This window comes from Crocodylus porosus, unplaced genomic scaffold (assembly GCF_001723895.1).
Source record: "Crocodylus porosus isolate Cpor-Errol unplaced genomic scaffold, CroPor_comp1, whole genome shotgun sequence".
Lineage (NCBI taxonomy): Eukaryota > Metazoa > Chordata > Crocodylia > Crocodylidae > Crocodylus > Crocodylus porosus.
This window is the reverse complement of record NW_017728929.1, coordinates 4149717-4161902: the sequence shown is the minus strand read 5'-3', so window position 1 is coordinate 4161902 and position 12186 is coordinate 4149717. Positions and strand designations below refer to the sequence as shown.

At 40.4% G+C, this 12186-nt stretch overlaps 1 protein-coding gene across 2 annotated transcripts in view; it reads right to left on the bottom strand.

Annotated features, from left to right (window-relative positions):
• Window positions 1–12186, bottom strand: part of ANKMY1 (ankyrin repeat and MYND domain containing 1) — a 62566-nt gene that overhangs the window by 13174 nt on the left and 37206 nt on the right. The window contains exons 11-14 of one of the 2 annotated variants that reach the window (XM_019542943.1): window positions 11095–11226; window positions 10178–10291; window positions 6510–6675; window positions 5290–5374 (exon numbers count right to left, since the gene is read on the bottom strand). In XM_019542943.1, the coding sequence (XP_019398488.1) occupies window positions 5290–5374; window positions 6510–6675; window positions 10178–10291; window positions 11095–11226 (497 nt within the window). The remainder of the gene's footprint in view (window positions 1–5289; window positions 5375–6509; window positions 6676–10177; window positions 10292–11094; window positions 11227–12186) is intronic. The other variant, XM_019542944.1, reaches the window with a different exon arrangement.

Genomic DNA, 12186 nt, shown 5'->3' with positions numbered 1-12186 from the left:
GCATGTCAATTTTTATTTTAATAATAGATTTTGGGGGTTTAATCAGAGAATTTGTTGGGGGAGTGTTATCAGGGAAAACCAGGTTCCCTGGTCATGACTTACCAACTTCATGCATTTTCAGACCTTCTTACATGGGATCCTGCTTAAAAAAAATAATGTCCAGTTCCAAGAGTTTCCTATCATATGTCTGTACTATTTCCCACAAGTAAGGAAACCATTGCTTTAAAAATATGAGATATAAATACAGGTGTTAAAACACCATGAAAAGATAGCAATATGGGAATTGCTTTAAATACTTTCAACATTTGGAGGGGCCCATAATTAAATGGGTTTGTTTTTAATTCAGACTTTTTTAAAGCCGACTGCCCTAGAGCAGTGTGGCATGTTTTAGCCAGGAAGGAGAGAGACGATAATCTGTTTGTAGCCCTCTCAAAACCAGGGAGATGTCATTTGTTCTGTTTCCACTGGAATGACTTCATAAAGTATATGCTGCTACTAGAGCATATGGACATTCTCCTTCTAACAGCTGCAAGACGACAACTGACCAAATATTCTTCTGATGAGTCATGCACCTCTACCCTGGCCAACACCCTGAGAGTTAAATCAGGGAGTTTTGGTGCTAAACCTCCTGCTACCCTCCCCAAGTTTCTACAGGAAGAGGAACAGCCCAGGATCCATAAGAGACTCATGTCCTCTGTGTATCAAACAGTCAAGGCTGCACTGCACACAAAACAAGCCAGATCGAGGACCTAAATCACTGTACCTGCACCCATGCTGCAGTAGCAAACAGCCTGCAAACAATCCTTCCACTGAAACATATTAGCATAACAAGTTTGTAAACAAAATCAATAGCTTTGTGGATAATGTGCAAACCCAATGATGGGCTTAATTCACAAAATGAAGTATTCCCTACAAAAGCAATTCACCTAGCTACAGCATAATCTGCAGCCACCTTTAATTAGTGAAAATGAAGAAAAAAGTTATTTACCTGGAACTAGAGATCTCCCAGAGTGGTGGCCCTGCACAGTCACAATTTTGGACTCTGTCCTACAGTGCCCCATGAGCTTTATAACTGAAAACAGACCACAAAGTCATTCCGACAGCAGGGTCTGTCTTGGTTGCACAGTTAACTTGATTTAGCTATGCCCAAGTAGCTTCCCTGAATAAGGGTCCTTTAATGAAAACGGCCCCGCTGGAAAAAATAACTCTTGAACTGTAGTATCCACATTGGCACAGCACTCACTTACATAGGGCATCAAGATTTCTGGGGACATTTTCCATGGCTCTTTGTACTCTGGTAAAGCTAAGCTTCTCTACAGCTTCTTTCCCATTGACCTGTGGAAGAAAGAAGTCATCTGCCAGTACAGTAACTGGAGTTCCCTGGCATGTGTTGGTTAGGAATATTCCTTGCCCAGTTGTGTCCATTGGAAAGGCACCTGTGCCCTGCAAGACTTCATGCTCCCCCTTTCCAAGAACGTGAGGGACAGCGTGCGATCATCCACCCTTCATTTTTTTTCACCGACACAGAATCCCAGTGTTACCACACTTTACAGGAGAAGGCTAGAGGAGGTGTGGTAGAACAAATACTAACACCACATCTCATAGGACTCCGGTAACTGTCCATGTAAAGTAAATTTTCACTTTCTTTCTTTTTTTTCCAGGACCAAGGGAACCAGAAAACAGTGAGGAATAAGTGGAGGAATTTGTGTGGAATCTGTCCCAGAGGAGGAAGGAGCAGTCCTTGTCCGTTGGAGGTAAAGGACTTTGCCTGTCTGCCCATGGCATGGCGGTTCATTGGGTTGGTGTTCATACCTTGCCAAGTCTGTTTGTTTGATCCTGTATGCTGTGAGCAGGCCAAAAGCCTTGAATCTAAGAGCACATTCAAAATTCAGTGCTTTTGATCACACCTGATAGATGGTTAACAGCTTAGCCTAAATGAGGGGGCAAAGCTGACCTAGACAAAAAGCTTAAAAAGCAAAACAACCACTGACAGCAAGCATGATGGAAGCATGTGCAGGAGTCTGAGATTTTTGTCTTCTTAAAAAAGGTAAAGACAGGGAAAAGGAGACAATGGGATGTAGACGCTGCAAATGTGCATCACCCTGGAGTGGGTGCCTGACAGCTTATCATGTATGAAGTGTTGCTGGGTAAAATTCATGGAGCAGAAGAATCTGAAGACTGGAGCTCTGTGCAACTGGTGATGATGCCAGAGATTTGAGGAGAGAAAAGAACTCAAGGTTTGCTTAATAAACTCGTTTTGGGCAGGACAGACTTGTAGACAAGCAGGGTGATCTGTAGTCGCATGCTTCTGTGAGAGCAAGACAGAGGAAGAAACTAGCTAAAGGAGGAGAAACAGAGTTGAGTAAAAGGTTTTCTTGTACTGGAGAAAGGATTTAAAAAAAACGCCAGGAAGAAACAGAATATGAGGTGGCATAGAAGACAAGTGCAGCTCACCCCTCAAAAGAGAGAAATGAAGATAACCAGAGCCCAGAGTTCAAAGATGAAAAAGGATGATATGCAGAAGTCAAAAAAGAGAATGGGAGAGATTCACATCCAATTATATAATTAGGAATTCCTTATTGAGTGGTAAAAGCAGACCACTTTTAACACTATGGATTCCTGTTTGAAACCGCTGCATTTATCTTATAAACCATGTTTGCACATCAAACAGTGCTAATATTTCAATCCATATTTCTCTCGGTTCAAGTTCAAATTAGAAGCCTTAACCTTATTACAAGCCACATGTAAGTATATCACTTCTTGTTCAAAGGTGTCCAAAATGCACCTGCTATATTGCGCAAGCTGAAATCCATCACTTTAAACCCCCTTCATAGCCAAGCAAAGCCTGCAAGTTTTTGCCCTGTCCTTTGGAGCCACTTCCAAGTACAAATAATCACTTTAAAGACCCAGTATGGAAAACCTGCTCCAGTATCTAGGAATCAGCTTACTTACTGAGGTAATGAGATTTCATTTTGTTTTTTTCACAGGCTGCCCAGAACGTGGTCCTGCCATCCTTTTCCTTAAGCAAAATGTTGGATGAGGCCGAAGCACTGACTATATACTCGATTCTGCTTTCCTGATATGTTTCCTTAAATGGCCTGTATGCTCTTTTCCTTCTATGCTGCTTGCATACAATAATACAGCTAATTTACTAGACAAGGATTTGCCTGTACTAACCTTGAGCAACCTACTAAACTCAAAAATCCTAACCACAAAGCCTTGGATCATTCAAGGCTTACATGTACAGTGCTGCACCAGAACAGACCCAATAGACTCTAGGAACTTAGCTTCACCTCTCCCTGCTCCCCCGCAAATTATTTTCTTTACCTGTTGAATTAACTCTTTCACATTTTGCAACTGTGGGAGCTTTGGAGTGACTTATTTCTTTTCAGAGGCTTGGATTTCTTTGGGTGATACTTTAACTGGACCAACTGTGTAGCTGGGGTAGTTAGGTAAGCTTTCAAATGCAAGACTTCTTTGTCAGGTCTGACCCATTTTTTAGTATTTTTTCCCAACATTCTTGCCACTTTTCAGAAACATTCATCATATGAGTAAGGACCCATTCCCTATGAGCTACAGCAGTTAAGACTTTCCCCCAGACTCTACAGGAACCTTTCAATAACAGATTTCAAACAACTCCCAATCTTTCCTCTTCTGGAAAGCTGCAACAGAATGTTGCTATTATAGTTTCTGGGCCTTAAGGAAAAGAAACTCATTCACTGAAAATCAATTGGCTAAAAATAATTTTATTTAACCTGGGCCACATATCTAGTCTATACAGAAACTTGTACAGACTAAATCTGTAGGATGGATTTCCTGCTATTTACCACACAGTTAATAAGCCTAATGAAGTCCAAACAGACTAAAAGCTTGCTCCACATCTCTACACCTGGGATTTTGTACTGGCAGTCCAAAACCTAGTCATTATCTCCAGTTGAGGCCATCTAAGTAATTCACTCCTGGATCCCATGGTTCCCCAGGCTTCTTATTATGTTTGGTCTAATCATTTGTGCCAAAGCCAGGGCCCACTATTCCCAGGAATTTCAGTTCCTAGTGTACAATCAAAAGCCAAACTCCCATTGAACCTGTTTATCAAGTCAGTTCTAAATAAAAATATTTGGAAAGCTTGAGGTTAGACAGGTAAGCTGCCTTTGACAGACTAGGGAAGACTAGGGAGCTAGGCAAAGCTAGGTCTATGAATGTACAGAATTTGAGACCAAAACATCCACAACCCTTAGTCTGTTCTCCTGCGTACCACGGACCACAGAATTTCCCTAATTCCTGCTATGTGTCTAATAGTTGCAGTTGAGCTAGAGCAGGGGTGGCCAACTTGCAACACAGGTGCAACAAGTAGCATGGGCAGCTTGGGTGTGGCACATGGCAGATCAGTGAAGGGATAGGCAGCACAGGGGCAGACAAGACAGGGAGCACAGGGCAAGAGCAAAGTATCAGATCGGGCAGAGAGCACAGGGCAGGGAGCAAAAAACAAGAAGGGGGAGGGGCGGACAGCAGATAAGGCAGAAGACAGTGATCAGAGTGGCATTCAGAGAAAGTGTAGCACTTAATTTGAGGCTCCCACTAAACTAGAGCATATATTTTTGTACAAATCCATGTACAATGTAAAAGTCTCAGCAACAGGAAATCTAATATAACCCTTGGTAAGCTGTTAAACATGTCTGCCTGTTCTCTAATCTGAATCTTTTTACCTTCAATGATTTATTAAGGCTCACACTCTTTAAAACAGAAAGTCTAAAACAAACTTCTCCCAGAACTTTTATGGAGACCACAAGTTCTACAATCATCATTCACAGCTACCAGTTCTAACCATCTTTTGATGGTTGCAACTGAATATAAACATATACAGAAGTAAAAAATGCAGGATGCTTCCTCTGTATAACTCCTGCTGCTATGGCTGAAGAGCACTACATCCAAATGTCTATGGACACTGCCTCTCAAGTTTATCATGTGCATCTGTAATCTCTCTTAAGACAGCTGGTGTTATGAACTCACTTAGCTGCCTGGGCACAGCCAGGCATAGTGAAAAGTCTGAACGTTATATAGGGAAAGACACAACACTAATGGAGGGATTTGAAGGCTGGGAGAAGAGATTGATGTGGTCAGAGCAGGAGTGAAAGATAATTTTAGCTACTGAAAGTTGGATAGATTGAAGAGGGGAAGTTAAAATAAGGGAGACCAGAGATGGTGCCAATAGTTCAGTGAGACAAAACCAGAATGCAGTATTTTTTATTATAAAATATAAAGCATTAATATCCAGTATCTTTATCCTACCTCACTTCCTCCACCTGTGATGTTACTGAAGGGTACCTGTCTCCACATTTCCTTTTAGCAAAGGCGACACGAATACCTGAATCCACTATACCAACATATAGAGAAGAAAATTAGCACTTTTCTCTGACAAACGCCTGAGATTAAAGGTACTAGACATTAGAACCAAAACTACATTCAACCCTATGGCTGGGTTAGGTCTCAACTGTGTAAATACATCAACATTTTCACCTTGAAACTGAGGGCATAGAAAAGGCAGCAAAATAAAAATATAATGTTTAAAGCCTGTTCAGAATGCCGGTCATATGAGTGTATAAGACTTCTTTGAGACTAATGTCAGACATCAAGAATCAGTGGAATAAGACATGTCATTCTGATTTTCATTTCCCAGTAAAAACTAGAAACCATATGTCATATCTACAAGTCCAAATGCCTTAAGAAGCTTTATACATATAACATCTTCCATCAAAGAACTTCATGGTAAAATGTCTCCACTGGGGAAACTGAGGTACAGAGAAGGTCACAGCTTATAAGCAGATGATAATCTCATCTGACCTCCTCTAATGCTGGCAATAAAATTTCAGGTTAGTCTGAACTTCACATTAACATTTAAATCCACTTCTCAAATTTTAAACAGACTGTACAAGATGAGCCTATGCTTGAGACACAGGTGTCAGGAGACATAGATCAGTGATTCTCAACTGGGGTGCCATGGGGTGCCTTGAGATTATTAAGGGTGCCATGTAATGTTAGTACTAAGTGTACAAACCTGATTCACAAGATTAAACCAAGTCATTTCAAATAGGACACAGTAGTATTAAAAGCATTTTGACCTGTTGCAGGCTTTCGAGTTTTCTGCAATAAAATTAGTATTCAGTTATGGTTCTGTAGTAAAAAAATCACGTTAAAACTCAGAGGTGACATTTTCTGAGGGGTGCTTTGTGTCTAACAAGGTTGAGAACAACTGACCTAGATTCTCTCCTTAACTCTGCCAGTTTTGAATGGGACTAAGCAAGTGACTTAACCTGAATGCACAGACAATGGCACTTACTTACTGTATATGAAGTGCCAAGATTTCCTCAAGTGTCTTACAGAAATACAAATGTTAGTAAGAGCCACAGTCTCAGACCACCATGTGTGAATACAGTGTTATAAACCCTCACATATCATTAAGCAACTTCCACTGAAATGTTCTTGCAGGTGAAAGACTTAGTTGAACTCACATTTCTTAGATTTTTGAAGTTCTTCTCTATCCCACTGCTTCTCCTTCTCAAGGACACGCTCTCGAAGGTGCTCACTTATGTAATCAAGCAGAAACCTGCGTGCATTGAAAATCTCCCTTTCTGGTGGCAATAATGCATGATATGGAGTATGTGCTATCCTTTTATCCTGCAATACAAACCGAGTTTATGTACAGCAGAACTTAGGAAACAGGAATTTAACATGCCAAAAGAGCTTAAGTGTATTGTACCTAGCTAGAAGTAAAGTTGGCTTATTTCAGGTATGCCCACCATGGTAGTAGCACCACATACCACTATGTCATCCCTGCTAGAACTAAAAGTTCCAAATTAGAACAAGAGATGCAGATGTCCTTCCCAGAATACCAACATTTTTTTCAAATATACCCACATCTCCTACCTCTCAAGAGAGTGTCTTAATCATTATGCTATATAGCTGCACCAATAATACATTTGTCAGTGCACTTTTTTAAATAGAAATAACCTGGGAGAAGAGATTAGAAGGTAGGACTTGCCCATAAGGGAAGAATTCAGTCCACTAGGTTACAGAATCAGTCAAGTATTGCAAAACAAAGTCTGAAAGCAAAATCAATAATATGGAATTAAGTCAAGCATATTTAAGATTTCTGAAAATCAACCATTTAATTTCTAACTGACACACTGGGATTTATAGTGATGCTTCCAAGAGGCGTGGGCTTCTGAAAACTATCATCTTGATGATGCAGCTTATGTTTCTTCTGATAGTTTGAACGAAGTGACCAAAAGAAAACATAATCAGTTTATGATGACACTGTATACCCATTGCAGGAATATGGAGGTCTCCACAGAGGGATATATTCTGAAAACTGATGATCTGTGGCAGTGAAGCTGTGGGGTTTTTTTCAACAGGGTTCAAAATGTTCACGTTTTTTTTGCAGTCCAGCCCCAGTGCTGGGCGGTAATGCACCGACACATGACCAACCCATTTCCAAAACCCTTGAGTGAAATGAACTGACAACGCTGAATTGATATAACGCATGTCTTTTGGTAATGCATTTCCAAAGGCCATGATATTTTATTTTCAATGACTAATAACTCAAACTCAAAGGGACACTCAAGTACAAACTGAAAAAATGTCATGTTAATGGCTCACAACATCTACCACTACAAATTTATATACAGTGTTGTTCTTTAGCATGTTACACTTTATGAAATAAACTTTGCCAATAAAATGCTTGGATTTCTTTGTAGGCTACCATATTTTGTTGCATACAACATGCCCTGAAATACAATATACACCTAGTTTTTGAATGAAGGAAAAATAGATTTTTTTTCCAGAGTTAAGGCTCCATAGAGCAGGGACAGAGCCTAATTTTCATTTGGCTCACCTTGCCTTTCCTGCTTAACTAAAGCTGAAACCCTAGCTGTGGCTGAAGCCTAGACTCCATGGGTGGCTCCATGATTCTAAAGAGCTAAAGAGTCTCCAGCACTGTGAAATAGGAGTGTACAGCAAAACTGCCCTAAGAAAGCTTGACAAGGTGACCATTAAAACGTCAATATGGACCATTAAAACAAAAAACAGACATGAAGATTATTAAAAAGGAGAGACCATCATTAACACCTCCGGCGTGAAGACCAATAAGCTATTAAGTCAAATGTGTGCCTCAGCTGCCTGAACAGTAATACTACAACTGCTGTACTATGAAGGAGGACTCAAAGCAGGGTGCTTCTACTCTGGGCAATAAAACCAACATCCCTACTTAATACATGCACTCTAATTTGCAGAGAAGGGGGGAATTTTTGGGAAAAGTTGTGTATTGTATTCAAGAAAATACAATTTTGTCTCAATGACAGATTCACAGACATCCTGACTAATGCTAAGGAACAGCCTGCCTACTGAGCTATAAATCAGAGCTAGTTTCATACAAGAAAAGCAACCTAGAGCATGAACCAAAAAGGAAACCTATGAGTATGAAACCAGAGATTAATCATGCGTATTTTTTCTAGTATTTTTTTCTACTATATTGTAGATGCAGATGCTTGAAATTTTTTTTACAATTTGGGGATTGTTATCAGCTGTCAGTCATTTGATTTTGGGCTGGTGTTTTTAAGCGTAAAAAAAGCTCTTCTCTCTCCCTAATATTCCCCCCCACAAATGTACCCATTAAAAAAAATCATACCCTCTCAACCTCCATTTTGTTAAGCTAAACAAGTCAAGATCCTTTCATTTTCCTCTGTAAGAAAAGGTCCCCATTCCCTCAACCATCTTAGTGGCCTTTCTTTGTACATGTTCCAATTTAAGTTTGTTGTCCCTAAATGCTGGGGATAAGAACTTCATATAGTATGCTAAGTTTTACCAATATCTTCTACAGTGCTAAGATTACTCCCTGAGTCTACCTTGCCTAATACGCTTTGGAACTGCATTAGCCGCAGCTCATTCATCCTACAAATCAGCTAAAACTAAAACATGCTAAAACTTCCTCAGTTGTTTCTAGTCTCCGCACCTGCACCCCATAGCCAAAATCTTTGCTATTGATCCCAAAGTGCATGACTGCACTTCAAACTATTAAACTTATTCTCCTTTCTAATGCTTTATTCTACAAGATTATTTAATCATTCTGAAATAATAATCTAATCCTTTCTGTATTGCCAGGGCCTCCCAGGCTTAGAGTAATTTCCAATGTCATTAAGTCATATCTAGTTTCTGTCTTAAGATCAGTAATAAAAATGTTAAACAGGATCCTCTCCTAACACCTGAAATATGCCCAAAAGCCACACTGGAGTCTCTGTGCAAAAAGCAGGTTTTTGGATCTCAAGATTCTATTCATTCTGCCCATAGCTGCTACAAATAGAGAACACTGGGGGTTTTTTTCCAAATCTTAAGCTTCAAACATACGTTTGTATTTTACAATGGCCAGCCTCAATTAATTGATCTTGAATTTTAGTAGAAAGCCAATTGAAAAAAAACAGACATCTAAAAGACGCAACTCATAATTTTGTGTTAAAGCAAAACACGTGTATTTCACTGCAGTTTCAAACTACTGGGCCCAAAATCTTGGTTGAACGACAGCTTTAAAGGTTTGTGTGTTTTATTTTCAAGTTCATCATCTTGTCTCATACTTACACCAGCATCAATAATGAACAGAGATTAATTGAATTCTTAGTATTTTACTGGGAAACTAAAGAGTAGCAAAAAACTACTTCTGCTTACCCTAAGATAGGCTAAAGCCGACACAGTCTAATGTTATAGATTCTTATAGAGTTCACCTGTCAGTAGGATACATATCCCTATTTATAATGCCTTCTTCTAACATTCTTCCAATCTCCTACAAACACATACTGCTCATGCTTGTACCAGCTAGCAATATTTATTAACATTTTGCAAACCATTTATAAATGGAAATTTAATATATAGGGTAACCAATTTTTCTCTTCCAGAACTAGGACTTTTTAAACATCTGTCAGCCTTATGTACTTCACAGTTTAGGAAAAAATGGAAAGACCGCCCTCCCATCCCTCACACACAAAACAGAAAGTTGGTGGTTCTTTCTGCATTAACCCCCTGCTGAACCTATAGGTGCAGAACTAGAAAAAGCAGGTTGTTTGCGCTTGTGGATCTGGAGAACATCACTAGCATTAATATTAAAACAGAAGTTTTGGGATGTAAGAGGTACCTGACAGTATGTATAGTAGGCATAGTCTACTACAGTTCCCACTCCAGTCTTCTTCCCTTGACCAACAGTAACTGGCATCAGGGGATCTGCACCAGCTCCAATCAGCCTGTCAATCTTGAGAAAGAAAAAAAGTATTTCCAGACAGCAACATTAAAACAAAAATGCTCAACAAAATCACAGCCTCCTGTCACCAGTGGAGCAAAGGGATTGCGCATCAGAGCCTGGCCTCTACTTAGGCACATGCTGCTGTGCGCAGGAACAGGCCTGGGTGTATCTTTCCCCACATTACAGCCACAAGTGAAAGGTTCCCCTGAAGAATGTTCACCTCTCCACATGAGTTTTCTTAAGGCAAAACTCTTATTATCCATATAAGCAATGGTGATGTGTTTTTCCAAGGCATCCCAGCCTGGAGGAGCAGCTGCAAAAACAGACAAAGCTGACAATTCTGCTGAGGGGGGAAAGCAGGTAAAAATGGGACCCAGGTAGAGCTACCCTTCTTCCCCTAGCAAGATCTCCAGACTCCAAACTGATGGGAAAATTATGTTGCATTTCAAATCACGGCTGATGGGTGTGCCAAATCCACATAGGTCATGGGACACTAGGGTTAACAACAAACACCTACCACATTTTAACCATAACTTGTCCCTATTTCCATTAGGTATTTGACATCATGCTTGTTAAAGCATGTCAACCAGTCTTCTGATTGCTCCTTGTCCCACCATGAACACCAAGCCAGAAACAGAAGCAGCTTGTTTACTGTGACTGAGAACACAGCTCAGTTACCAAGAGGAAAAAAAAAAAGCATCACTGAAAAAACAGCTGAACCACTAAAAAGAACCAGGATTCAACACATCTGGTGAAACAATTAATTGGATAAAACGGCGTTAAAAAAAACAAACCAACATACGTTTCCTTACCAAAGAAATTCGACTTGCTGCTGTTCTCTTCTGTTCATATGTTGTGCTGACAGCTGCACAAAGGGCACTTCCTATGCCTTTGCTCAATGGCAGATTAGGGTCAGCTCCATATGCTAGGAGTTCTATCACTGCCTGTAAACGTGCATGGGTAGATGGTGAAAATAAATGGATGAGAGCACTAAGCAGGAAATGGAGACTCCCAAAGCAGCATACTTGGGGGTAGCAGCATGCGTGGAATGTACATGCTACTTCAAGGGATAAAGTAATATAACACTGATTTATTTTAGAATACTTTTTAACTCGCTTCATATTAGATCTTTAGCATGACCAATCTGAATCTTGGCAGAATACTGTTACCATGGAGAAATGTGTCAAATACTTAAAATAATACACTGTCTTACACCCTTTCCTGCTAGCTCCGAGTAGTATAATCTATTCAACAAATTCTGAATTTGTATCTTCCAAGCAGCCACCATTATCCCACTACACACACATCTGACTTAGAAGGAATTTTGAACAGGCACCCTATTATCAGTTACCTGCCTTTATTGATCTGGATAAAACTCCCACAAACCAGTCTCTAAGCCTTCTGTTTCATTCTCTAATCAAAGGTGTCTGCTGAAAACTGCAGAGCTTTTTATATATTGTGCAAGGTCTAGAACAGTGGTGCTCAACCTTCAGGCTGTAGGCTGAATCCAAGGTAAAGAATGCTCTCACTACTCCCCTGCCATTAAATTTACAGACCTGAGGGGAGCCCCATGAACCAAATGACAGTTGCATTGGCTCACAGGGCCAGACTGGATGTGCAAGGGGTTACTGTGGCTTGCAGGGTCAGAGCTAGTATGCGCAAGGCTGATCTGGTGCTCAGGATCAGATGCAGTGTGCACATGGTTACTCCATGGCTAGATCCACCGCACAAACTGGTCCTGCACTACTCATCAAGCCTGTGGGGCTAGAAGGTTGAGCACCACTGGTCTAAAAGATTTCATAGATTTCATAGACATTAGGGCTGGAAGGGACCTCGGAAGATCATCGAGTCCAGTCCCCTGCCCAAAGGGCAGGAAGTCAGCTGGGGTCATAGGATCCCAGCAA